Raw genomic sequence first — 13,354 nt, forward strand, 5'->3', positions numbered from 1 at the left:
CCTGCTTGATGGTCTATTAAGGACAATCACCTCTTCCAGGGACGACTCCTGATGTCTCTTCAGGCAGCAAATAAGCAATGCTTGCCTCATGTCTCAGCAAGGCACATGTGACCCAGGACTCCATGTTTTGCCATTAACTTTTCATGTACCTAAACTGAGAGTATAAATTGCAGACTGAGACATTCATTTGTCTTTTTTCCTGCTCCACATCTTTGGATTATGATTTCTAACAAAGAAGAGCTTTGAACAATGGACTGAGGACCCCAATGTTTGGGATGAACTAGAGAGACTTATTACAAACTGGCAGATTTAACATCACAGGTATTATGATCTACAAACTCTGAACTTAACTGTAATTATACAATTCATTTTAACCTCTTAACTCTTCTTTTCTATTAATAAACCTTTAGTTTTTAGTTACTAAAGGTTTGGCTGCCAGTATGGTTTTTAGCTAAGATCTGAAGTATATTTTGACCAGGGGTATATGTGTGGTTTTTGGAACTGGAAGAACCTAATACATGTGATTTTGGGGTTTTAATAATCATTTATTGCAGAAGTCTGGTTTGTCTGGATGGTGCATGAGGGGTTAGAGTGTCTGAAACAGATTGTCTATGGCTTCATAATAACTAGTATAGTATTTTGACTTGGTGAAATCTTATGATAGAATATACCACCAGTTTCTGGTAGTCTGACCTAAGCTTGGCACTCTTAACTGTGTCACCTACCAGGCAGTATGATACCGGGCATATGTGCAAGACCAAAAGCAATCCGGTGCATTCTGTGCATGGTATTCCCAAGCCAGCATCTACTGACAATGTGACCCAGTGCCTTATGCCAGCAGAGGCCTTTCAGCATAGAAATCGTAGTCGGTATAGCTGAGGGACAAGCTCTCAACAAACCAGAAACTTGTAACACCTGCCAGAATTTGGTTGAACACTTAATTATGAGACTACAGAGAAAATACTGGACCTATGTTGAAGTCCACTTCGTGTTTGACATGTATGCAGAAGAATCAATTAAAAGTCTTACCAAAAAGAAGACTCCATAGCATTACACCTGTCCAATACAAAATCATTGATTCCATAAACATCCCTAATGTTGCAGTGCAAGAAGCTACTGTCTCATACTCGCACAAAGGATGAATCAACCATACATCTTGCAGGAAAAATGCTCCAGCATGTAAAGAATTGCGCAGATATTTTTGTTGTTGCATAGCATAATGAAGCTGCTGCCTCATGCTGCTCAGTGGAGTTTCTTTGTAGGTCCCATGAGGAGGCTGCCATTAGAATTCTCTTGCATGCCATCAGTGTCACAAAGAGAAGTGCTACTAAACTCAATTTTTGCGCAAGACACATGTTCTAGTGCTCTCTGTGGGATGCTACCGAACACTTCCAGAAGATTCTGTTTTTGTGCCTACTACTGGTGAACAGAATCACTGTATATCCCTCAGATGCTTCTATCACTTGAACCATTAAAAGTCACTGCGCTGCCATGTTTCCACACTTTTTCAGGCTATGACGTTACTGTTACATTAGCTGAAAAGATCAAGTTATCTTACTGGAAGGCATTTAATTCAGCCTCCAAAGAGCCCCTCCTAGCTCTGATGGTCATAAATGGTCACTGGAGACATTCATATGTGGAGTTTACCATTTGAAGACAAACATTACGACACTGGCAGATCTACGTTGGTGGATACTTTCCAAGAAGCAGACAAATAGAGAGAAATTGCCACCATGAGGGGTGTATTTACCTGCTATTAATAGGGCAAATTTTCAAGTTGTGCAGTGGCTCCAGGATAATTGAGTACATCCCAAACTACCCTCCCCTCAGGCCTGGATAGGTCTTGGATGTTGGACTGATCACAGCAGTGTGTGAATTACCAGGCACTCACCAATCAATCCTTCTGATAATCCAATACTCATGTGTGAAGACCAGATGCTCGCCACCTTTCAAATGTTTGGCCAGCAGCCTGCTTTATATGGAGATATGCGAGGATTAGTGTGACCGCATGTCTAGCAGTGTTGCCCTAGATGATGACTTTGATGAATAAATGTTTTCAGTCCTACCATGTCAAGGCTAACTTCCCTAGGATTACCAAAGATCATTCTTTTTTTTATGTAAGCAATAAATCACTGTGTTAAAGGATAAACTCTCAAACAAAATATATATAATCTAAAAAACAAATTCTAGATTTATGTTTGGAACTGTTATGTTTGTGGGAGAAAGGGCTTTCTAATGATACCCACTTGACGCATTTCTGACAACATTGTTTTGTCAGAATTTCCGCCAAGAGGAGGACCGGGAGCTGGTGAGGGGCAGGAGAAGGCAGTGATTCTCTCCTCCTCCCCCTGCTATGCTGCAGAGGGTAAAACCATTGAAATTATGATTCTATTGATTTTTATGAATCAAGTGACACCTTCCTTACCTTTCTATCACTAACTTGCCCAGAGAATAAGATTGTAATACATTAAGTTCCCAAGCTACAATTTAAGTGCTATGTAAATGTTGAGTTTTGAAGGTGACCTGTGAAATTTAAAAAAAAAGAGAAGATCACAATCCCATGCATGAAGAAATCCTGAATGGCTTTTGTCTAACTTCCCCTACTCTTTTTATTTTTACTTTAAAACATTTAGGCATTGTCTTGGTCCGGAAAATTCTATGGCATTTCTGGAGAACTAATGATGTAGTAACTTCACAAGCAAATAAAGTTAGACAAACTGAAAGGAAATTTTAATCATGGATTTATACCTGGATTTGATTCTCTTTTGATATTAAGTCCAGTGCCCAATGAATAGATTGGAGAAAGATGTCTTGGATTCAACAGCCTCACTACTTTATGGTGTGATAGTCTGCAAATATTTGAGATGTCTGAGAAGCATTGCAAGGAAGACCAGACTTCTAATTCCCAATATATCGGAGGAACAAAATAGGCAGGAAAAAAAATCAAGCTCTTCAAATCATAAAGAAGCAAACCAAGATCAGTAACCCAAGGACAGTGTGTCACGTTATATTTAACACCTTTCCATGCCATGAGGCCAGATAATTTCCCCTGTACTACTTTCATTTAAGCTGTATGGATGAAGTACAGGAAAGACCATACCACACTCTGTTCATATCACATATTTAATTGCAATCCATTATTTAAAAAAAAAGCTGATTCAGGACTTTTGGGGCGGAAAGTTTTTCCAAGTTATACATATTTACAATTTTTAGAATAAATCATTCTTCTCTGTTCCCACATACTTTACGTAAGTGAACAACCATTTTCTCCAAGATTTACCAAATTATTCCACGTAGGCATCTCAAACACTTCAGTCCATGCAAGCAAATGTGACTTTCACAATTGTCCAGACATCTGAAGAAAGTGTTGGGATTTATTTACTGCTTTGCCATGAAAGTACATGAATATGGATAAAATCAAACACACACAATAAACCATTTCCATTTCCCTTAAAGCAGTTAGCATGGAGACAACCAGTTACCTTGAAGTTGTTGCTTAAATCTCTATGTACACCATATAGAATAACGTTACTATAAGGTATCAACACAGTGTGCATGTATGAAAACAACTGATATCCTTGCCCAGACTTGACCTGTAGTATCCCTTTAGTTTTTCCAGGGTGAGAAGAACTTTTATAGTTAATTCTTTCTTCATATTCTGGACCATGGGTTTTGGGCTTTTTTTTCATTGCCACATTGCTCACGTGTTGGACCCTTCCATTTTAACAGAATTGTCTTCCAAAAATTCCTCCAGACTCAGGCTAGCTCTTAGCCATGGCTTCTGGCCATGGGTTATTTACAGGTCAGATTCCAGATTTTTAAAGGGATCACAAACTTGTTTTCCCAAAAGCATATTGAAAGCTTTTTAATATCACAAAGAAAATAAAGGCGTGTGTTTATCCTAATGTTAACCAATGGGATTCCAATTCTACCGCTGAACTAGAATCCCAAAATAAATGGGTTAGTCTTGTCATGTATAGTTGACATGTGGTCTTTAGTGTATAAAGAAGGCTGCATCCGTCCCCTCATTAAGAAATGCTTTCTTAATCTGTTTTCTTTCAGTAAGGGCATCAGGGCTAGAAATAGATTTTGCTTCCCGCACAGAGTATTTTTTGTAACAGCTCTTAAAGACCTTTTTCCTATTTATATAATTTAAACGTTCATTAAAATGTTAGACAAATGTTTCCATGACAGAACAATATTATAATATAAAAGCTTAAGTATATTTATATAAAATTTTGTCCCAGGTCATTGTAGACCAGTTTTTATGAAAAGGGAAAAGGAAACAAGCAAATGTACGAAAAATTGCAATTGCATTTTTTCTAAATTGTTTAAAAATCTTAACATATAGTAATTAGTGTAATATGAAAATAGGGAATATTACCCATTGGAATAACTTTACTGAAGCCAAAAAGGAGAAATTCAGCCTACCAGACTTAGTAAGATAAGAGGTAAATCATCAGAAGACTTTTCCTTTTGAGTTTGAGACTTAATTTTTCCACACAACCCCTTCCTTCAAAACAACCAACCAACCATCTTCTGGCTTAATCCTACTCAGATAATACAGCTGTCAAATCACCCAGTGCTGTGGTAAATGTGTGATAGCTACTGTTTAAGAGCTAAAAATAGAGAACACAGCAGCTTGTGCTAACTTTGGAAACTTCTCCTTGAATAAGGAGCCAAGATGGTGATATTGATGTGTATGCTATGCTGGGAGGTTTCTCCTTAGATTTTATAAGGAATGTGTTTCTTTTGGAAAAAAAAGTTGACAGTTGATGTGCACCCAGTTTCTGCATAGCAATCACAAGAACCAATGTCCACTTCCATTCTGTAACAGCGTATAGAATTTTGCCTCAAGAATGACGTCAAGAAAATTTTTTGCCTACTCACTCACTAATCTGATTTTACTAATCAACCACTCCTTTAATCCACAAATTCAGATTCTAGCTTTAGTGTTACTCCTAAATTCTAATTTCAAATGTTTTCCTTTATTTGAATGTTTTTCCAAACTTTCATTTCATTTTTTAGGCTCATTATCTTTATAGTTCTTAGTCTTCTGAAAAGACTAAAAGGGCTTCTGTGTTTACAAGTCTGAAGACAAGCTTGATACGTTGTCTTAATGCTTTTAATATGAATAAAGGCAACTATCCAGAAGGAAAAACTTCTCTTCAGAACTGATTCCTCAGGAAGACATACATGGTGAGATGGGGCTGGGATAACAGAAGTGTGGTTTCTCACCTATTTGCGAGGTTATTTAAGCATCATTTTTAAAAAAAATTATAAACAAGCAAGGTGCGATGAAATTTTAGAAGGGGATTCTCAGATGGCTTCTTTCTAAATAGATAGATACAAGCACTCACTTTTCCAGGAAGAACACATCCCAACAGTCTAAAGATGAAATGAAAAATTAGTTGAAAACACTGATAGGTAAACAGGGAGTCAGTCTGTAAAGTTTCCATCCTCATTCAGTAACATCAAAATCAAGTTAAAATGGAAGATAAGTCATCTCGGAGCAGCTGGCTTCTACAGTCTAATCTTCTGAAAATGTTATCGAAGAGCTGATGTTTGGAAGCAGCATCAACCTTCCTGTCTTTGACTGTGGCAATGACAGATAATCAAAGTACCTGTTTAATTTTCTTTCCCAGCAGGGCCTCTTGTGCAAATCTTTAGTAAAATTCAGTTCAAAAGGAGTATTTTCCTCATCCCTTTATAAAACTTTTTACTAGAAATATTGCCAAATTTTGCACCAGGTGTATTTTCTCCTCTTTCTTAGAATACCCAGCACTTGCTTTCTTGGTGTGTTTGATTTTTTTTTTTTTTCCCCCCCAGCATTTTGATCTTCCTTTCCATTCTTTGAACTTTAAGCATGCAAACTGCAAATCCTTTTTTCTTTCCAAAGTGGTTTGTCCAACATTTTGTCTTAGCCTTGCTGTCCATTTCCACCTTTCTCAAGAAAGAGGCTAATTTAATGTTGGTCATTTTATGATGGCAGAGATCAAGGGAATCTGTCAGTTACACCTCCTGCCTGCCGTTGTGCTTGGACAGAGAAGAGGCAGACAAAGCCAGTTGTTTCAAGGCCTACATGCTAGGAGCTGGCACCCTCTGTTTAAAATGCTTTTCCTCTTTGTGGGCATCTTTTCTGTGTTGATTATTTATCAATGATGATAGCCGTATTGCTCAAAGACCGCATCTAAGCAAGTCTTGGGACAAGTGACTGTTTCTACCATTGCTGAGATCAGGCTCTGTCCCTTGATATAAATGTGTCACCCAGTTTAAAAAAAAAAATCTAGCAAATTGCACTTTATACATGACTATGAACATGTTTTGCTGGAACACTCAAATGCGAGCTTTGTTTTGGGAATGTTTCTGGTGCACATTTCTTTGCCTGAATAATTCTTCATTGTTTGTACAATATAATTTTATCAAATATTAAAATCACCTGTAGATTTATAAATATGAAATGGAGCTTAAATGGTCATTTTACTGGAAGTTAGTAACTTATTTGAAAATATACGGACTTAGCAGAGGTTGGGAAACACATTCTACTCTGTAGTGGTTATTTTGATTCTGTAGGACCAGTGAATTGTTATTCAAACAGTTGCAAGTACAGCAACCTGTTCTTACTATTCTGCACTGCCCTCTGGCTACTTTGTTTGACCTGTTTAAAGTATAGCAGTCTATTTTAAATATCCAGTTTTCACCTCATTTTTATTTAATCTTAGTAAACTTGTCCATGTCAGTTGTAGTTGCAAAGAGCAGCTATTTTTCCTTATATGAACCTAAAGGAACAATGTGGAATATTCTTATAAGGTCCTTACAAAGTATATCCACAAAACAAAGAAGGTAGGGGAAAAGAAGCATGTGGGGTAACTTATTTTGTAACAGGTTGTATTTTGACGCTTCTGCAAAAAATAACAAACTATAATATGCAGTTTTTTAGCAGCCGGAAAACAGCCAGACTATAGAGAGTGCTGCTGCTTGCTTTTTATATTTTTCCAGACATAAATGCAGAGCCAATAGTGTTAAACTAGCTGGTCAAAAAAAACCCAAAATTGTTAATTTAACATTTATATTTCAATGGCTTCTTCAGATGACACGAATACTTTTTTTTTTTTTTGGGTTGGTGTTGATCTTCAGTGGTACCACTAGTCAATTGATAACCTTCATTGTGCCTTGGTATTCCAAGATTTATATTATGGTTCATACATGCCCTCAGTTCTAGGGACACCTGAAATACAGCACTACGGAGAGGCTCAATGGCATGGTGGAAAAATGACTTCTGAAACGGACTCTTCTTGCCTTTCTTAGTCACTGTTAATTTACAATCCTTTGTGTGTGTTATAAATGTTCTTACAGAATGAATAAACCCTCCCCTTTACTGGGTTCACTGAGCCTTGGCAAGTCAGTCAACTATTCCATTATGACCAAGGTGGATAAAAAATTGATCTTAAAAGTTTTAATATAAATTAAATACATTTTTCTTAAAATTGAAAATTGAACTTGAACTTGAAATTGTTAGCCTGTATTAAAGCCTAAATTTACTATAATCTATTAAAATCATTTAAATAAAAATATGCTGCATAAATGAGCACTCCTCAAATTTTAATGAATTAAAGGCTGCTGCTTTTTTAGCTTTTTAGCAGAATCTGGGGGAAAATATCTTTAACTTCTTAGGTCAACTCAAGCTTTATATATGTCACAATGACTTTTGTATTTCATTGAGTATATATAGTCTGTCTTGGCTTTTTTGCACATATAGGAACTTTCTGTTGTGCAGAAAAGCTGTGGCCTTAAATTACTTTTGGTTTAAATTTTTCTAGCAGGTGTGTAGAGAAAATTTCTTTTGGACTTGTTAGCTCGAAGTTGAGACACAGGTTGGAAGAGGAAAACAAGCTTTCTTGCTTTTTCAAGTCCCAATCTAAGAAAAAAACAGGTTGGGGAGAAAGTGAGATCTGCTAGTTCTCAAAAAAGACATGGGGCCAGATTTTCAAAGGGTTTAAGCATCTACAGATTCAGGCAGGTGTCCCGTGGGATTTTCAAACCTTCTTAGGAGGTTAGATGCTTAACTCCCATTGATTTTGATGGCAGTTGGGCACCTTGCCCTGCTAGGGCCCTTTTGAGAATCCCATTAGGCACCTGTCTGCATCTTTAGGCACTTGAATACCTTTGAAAATCTGGCCCACAGTGACCAGAAACAAGTCATCAATTCACTATCTACAGCCTTTGCTTAATAAAGCTGGGTTAAATTGAAATTTGATACTTTATGTATCTAGCATACTTCATTTTAAAATGCTTTTTATACATTTTAACTGAATTCTAGTTTGAGTTCAAATGTAGCTTGACACAAATTGAGAGTAAAAGAATTACCTAGTAAATAAGAAATGCATCATCCACCATTGTCTATCTCAAAAATGTAAAAATTAAGAATTTGAATACTTGTTATACATATAACTGTTTAAATGTATAGGGATAGTATACCCTCTCAGATAGCAAAGAATACCAAATTTGGTTGCAAATCAACTGTTAATGGTTATATGAACCAATGAGAGTGAAGCTCTGTTTAGGAAAATAACTGAAAAGTTGCACATGCAAAATACAATTAATATCAATGTAAATCAAAGTTTCCTGTTTGCTGATTTAAATCATGATTAAAGTTGGTTACTTAAAATCACTTATAAATCAATCCACCCTGCCTTAGGCCTCTGATTCTTGTGCAGTATCTTTCTGCATGCAATAGATTGTTGAGGAATACTTTACAATTTTCCTAGGTACTTTAGTTGAAAATTGGAGCTGTTAGCACTGTGTGTGTTGACAGCTTTCATAACGCTGTTTAGAGCAGTGTGTAAAAATCAATTTATGTCAGTGAAGCTGGCAGATTATCATAACTGTAGATGCTCCTGGAAACGAGGAACCAGCATCATGTGACCACCAGCAGGTGTGCTGCAGACTGCAATTTGAGAAGTGTACTTGTCTCCGTATTTTCAGTAATACAGATACTTCTGTTAATACAGGGAATACCTAAAACATTGCATATAACTTTATCTAGTCACCACTAAATCAACATTGAGCTTAAAATATACTGGTCAGTTTCACCTCCGCTTTTATAGGTGGGGGTGGGTTAATTAAAATAAATGCTATTTTCATGTTGATGAAAATGTGTATGCCAAGTATGTAAAAATTTTGAAAGTATAACTTTCCTTCTGAAGTTTTAATAGAAACACTAGAAGAACCTTAGTTTTGTAGCTCTTTCTAGTTGTTATAGGGTCTGGCTCTTCTTACCTGTCTGCTTGCACTTTCCCTTTTTTTTTGCCTTCCCCCTTTTAAGTAGGGCTGTCGATTTAATCACAGTTAACTCATGCGATTAACTCAAAAAAAATAATCATGATTAATTGCACTGTTAAACAATAGAATACCAATTGAATTTATTAAATATTTTTGGATGTTTTTCTGCACTTTCAAATATATTGATTTCTGTTACAACACAGAATACAAAGTGTACAGTGTTCACTTTATATTTTTATTATAAATATTTGCACTGTAAAAATGATAAACAAAAGAAATTTTTTCAATTCACATCATACAAATACTGTAGTGTAATCTCTATCGTGAAAGTGTAATTTATACATGTAGATTTTGGTTTTTTTGGTTTCATAGCTACACTCAAAAACAAAACAATGTAAAATTTTAGAGTCTGTAAGTCCACTCATTCCTACTTCTAGTTCAGCCAATCGCTAAGACAAACTAGTTTGTTTACATTTCTGGGAGGTACTGCCGTCTGCTTCTTATTTACAATGTCACCTGAAAGTGAGAACAGGCGTTCACATGGCACTTTTGTAGCCAGCGTTGCAAGCTATTAATGTACCAGATATGCTAAACATTCGTATGCCTCTTCATGCTTCGACCACCATTCCACAGGACATGGTTCCATGATGATGACACTCATTAAAAATTAATGCAATTTATTACTATGGCTGAACTCCTTGGGGGAGAATTGTACGTCTCCTGTTCTGTTTTACCTGCGTTCTGCCATATATTTCATGCTATAGCAGTTTCAGGTGACCCAGCACATGTTCGTTTTAAGAACACTTTCACAGCAGATTTGACAAAACGCAAAGAAGGTACCAATGTGAGGTTTCTAAAAGTAGCTACAGCACTCGACCCAAGGTTTGAGAATCTGAAGTGCCATCCAAAATCTGAGAGGGACGAGGTGTGGAGCATGCTTTCAGAAGTCTTAAAAGAGCAACACTCTCTGATGCAGAAACTGCAGAACTGAGAACACCGAAAGAAAATCAACCTTCTGCTGGTGGCATCTGACTCAGATGATGAAAGTGAGCATGCGTCGATCTGCACTGCTTCAGATCATTATTAAGCAGAACCCCTCATTAGGATGGATGCATATCCTCTAGAATGATGGTTGAAGCATGAAGGGACATGTGAATCTGGCATGTCAATATCTTGTGATGCTGGCTACAACAGTGTCATGTGAACACCTGTTCTCACTTTCAGGTGGCACTGTAAACAAGATGCGGGCAGCATTATCTCCTGCAAATGTAAACAAACTTGTTTAGCTGAGTGACTGAACAAGTAGGACTGAGTGGACTTGTAGGCTCTAAAGTTTTACATTGATTTGATTTTGAATGGAGTTATTTTGTGTTCATAATTCTACATTTGTAAGTTCAACTTTCATGATAAAGAGATTGCACTACAGTACTTGTATTAGGTGAATTGAAAAATACTATGTTTTTTACAGTGCAAATATTTGGAATAAAAAATAAATAAAAAGTGGGCACTTGTACATTTTGTATTGTTGTAATTGAAATAAATATATTTGAAAATGTAGAAAACATACAAAAATATTTAAATTGTATATTGTTTAACAGCATGATTAATCACAATTCATTTTTTTTAATCGCTTGACAGCCCTACTTTTAAGATATATACCCTGACTTCTCCTGAAAACTTAGTCGGATGTCAAATGGTGCAGTGAGCAGTTAAATTTGTCAATCTGGATTTGTGTTCAGGAGTCTTGACTAAAATTGTTTTAAATATTCAGAAGTTTCATGTAGGGAATATTTTTAAAATTCTTTGTTATTGAGTAAACCTGATTTAAAATGCATAAGCTGAGGGTTTGATATCATGTGCAATAATTCAGAAGCATAGTTCTATATCATACATTGAATGCTTTGTGAAGTAGTTAGCTATTGCAGTAATGATAGTGTAAACGACTCCATTCAAAAAACTAACAAACCTTTTCTCCCATCTTTCAGGTAATGTACAAACGAATCTTGCAGCAAGCAGGTTTTATACACTTTGCACAGCTTCAGTTCCTAGAAGCAAAGGAACTCTTCAGGTAATTCTGTGTGTTGACAAAATGAAAAACATTCATGTTAATCATCTTTGAACAAGGTTACATGCTTGAATTTAAAGGTATTTCAAAGGAATATTTTATGATGCGAGTGTAATACTGCTGTGGTAGAAATGGCTATAGTTGAAGAGGATCAAAATTATTTTGGTCCTCAGCTTTATGATTGGATGAAGGATAACCCATAATGTTAAGTTAATATTTTTTACCATAAATATAATTGACATAAAGTACTAGGGCCCTGATCCTGTAATCTAATCTCCATTGTGCCCATGTGGAGACCCACTGATTACATGCCCATGCAGATCAGCTTCCAAGATCAGGGTCTGATGTAGGTTTTGTTCTGCTTTCTTAAATCTATTAAAACTGCAAAAAAAGGCACAGTGTCCACTTAAAGTACTTAAATTGGGCAGGAGGGAGTGGAAGGGGAGATGTATTAGTGCTCTTCAGTTACCCTTGGGAAGCAGTAACATTTCTGCATTAAGGTAGAATCAGTTGCAAATTATATACTGGTGATACACAATTGCACTGTCAGATTTTTCTATGAAGCTCTTCTTTATATTCAGATTTGCCTTCTTAAACAGTGTTGGGTCTCTTCCACAAGATCTGCTTGCCATTTTTAAAAATCTCTACAAATCTTCCTGACTTCACTGTTGGAAATAAAATGGCTGCTGACAATCTTGTTGCTCTGTTCTCATTCCATAAGCGTGGTTAAAAATGATGCTGCTCACCCTATTGGTTGTTTTGTTTTTACTGTCAGCGTCTCCTACATTTCTGTGACGCATGGGCTGTTCCCCTCTTTGTAATTCTGGAGACTGTTCACTGTTGCAATGAAGTCCTGGCTATTTCCACTCCTTCTTTGGCTTCACACCAGAAATCATTTAGAATGATTAGAATAGTATAGATCAGTATAGAAACTCCTGAAATATGATTTGTAAAACCTTAATGCCAACCAGTGACTTATGTATAGAATGCTAACTGCCCTACAACTGTAGACACAAAAATAAATTAAATGTTGTCCCTTTGCTAATGAACCCATGCTAAGGAGGATAGAATTGTGAGAAATGCTACAAAAAAGAAATGAATGGGAAAGAAATTTCCCAATGTGTGGCTCAGTGTTCCTAGAGTTTTAGGATGAATGGGGGGTAGTGCACATTTAGCAGGGAAGGATAAAGAAACACAGGGAAATAGAGAAATCTCCTGAGGAAAATAAATGCCTGAACAGATGGCTTACTTTGCTCCTGAATCAGAGCAGTGCTCTGTATGTGAAGTGGCATTTAGAGGCTCTACAGAGTGCAAATTATATCCTGTGCTGTGCTGGGCTCGGGGTTCAGTCTTAGACCAGCATGTCGGGACACCCTCTTCCCAAAGGTGCTATGCAGAAAAGCTCAACTAGGAGTTGCTGAGCACTTCAGGGAGACAGTCTTAAGGACAAGGAGGACTCCATCAGGCCAGCTCATACGGTAAGTCCCTGTCCAGAAGAGATCCAGAGTACTCCTAATATGAAGAGTGTCATCAGCTCCTTGCGAGGAAAGAAAGCAGGGCTGCTAACTAGTTCTTTTCTCTGAAGATTATGGGAGTCTCCTCACAAGAATCCTTCAATTAAACAATGAGTCTAGGATCCAGAAGGGGAGGACACTGGAAAAAGGCAAATATAGTGCCCATATTTAAAAAAGGGAAGAAAGAGAACCCAGGGGACTACAGACCAGTCAGCCTCACATCAGTCCCCGGCAAATCATGGAACAGGTCCTCAAGGAATCCATTTTGAAGCACTTGGAGGAGAGGAAGGTCAGGAACAGTCAGCATGGATTCACCAAGGGCAAGTCATGCCTGACCAACATAATTACCTTCTATGAGTAGATAACTGGCTCTGTGGATATGGGGAAAGCGGCAGATGTGATGTATCTTGACTTTAGCAAACCTTTAGATACGGTCTCCCACCATATTCTTGCCAGCAAGTTAAAGGAGTATGCATTGGATAAATGGACTATA

General features: G+C 37.0%; 1 protein-coding gene and 1 long non-coding RNA gene across 3 annotated transcripts in view; one reads left to right on the top strand and one right to left on the bottom strand.

Annotated features, from left to right (window-relative positions):
- Positions 1 to 13,354, top strand: part of TGFBRAP1 (transforming growth factor beta receptor associated protein 1) — a 61,122-nt gene that overhangs the window by 26,422 nt on the left and 21,346 nt on the right. The window contains 1 exon segment of the mRNA XM_084634875.1: positions 11,268 to 11,350. Within this exon segment, the coding sequence (XP_084491001.1) occupies positions 11,268 to 11,350 (83 nt within the window).
- LOC311524131 overlaps positions 4,397 to 13,354 on the bottom strand; it is a 28,155-nt gene continuing 19,197 nt past the window's right edge. The window contains exons 3-4 of one of the 2 annotated variants that reach the window (XR_014712490.1): positions 11,249 to 11,356; positions 4,397 to 5,596 (exon numbers count right to left, since the gene is read on the bottom strand). This is a non-coding gene — a long non-coding RNA (uncharacterized lncRNA). Of the gene's footprint in view, positions 5,597 to 7,652; positions 7,919 to 11,248; positions 11,357 to 13,354 lie in introns of those variants that run through there. The other variant, XR_014712491.1, reaches the window with a different exon arrangement.

Source organism: Lepidochelys olivacea (assembly GCF_965140295.1).
Source record: "Lepidochelys olivacea isolate rLepOli2 genome assembly, chromosome: 1".
Taxonomy (NCBI): Eukaryota; Metazoa; Chordata; order Testudines; family Cheloniidae; genus Lepidochelys; species Lepidochelys olivacea.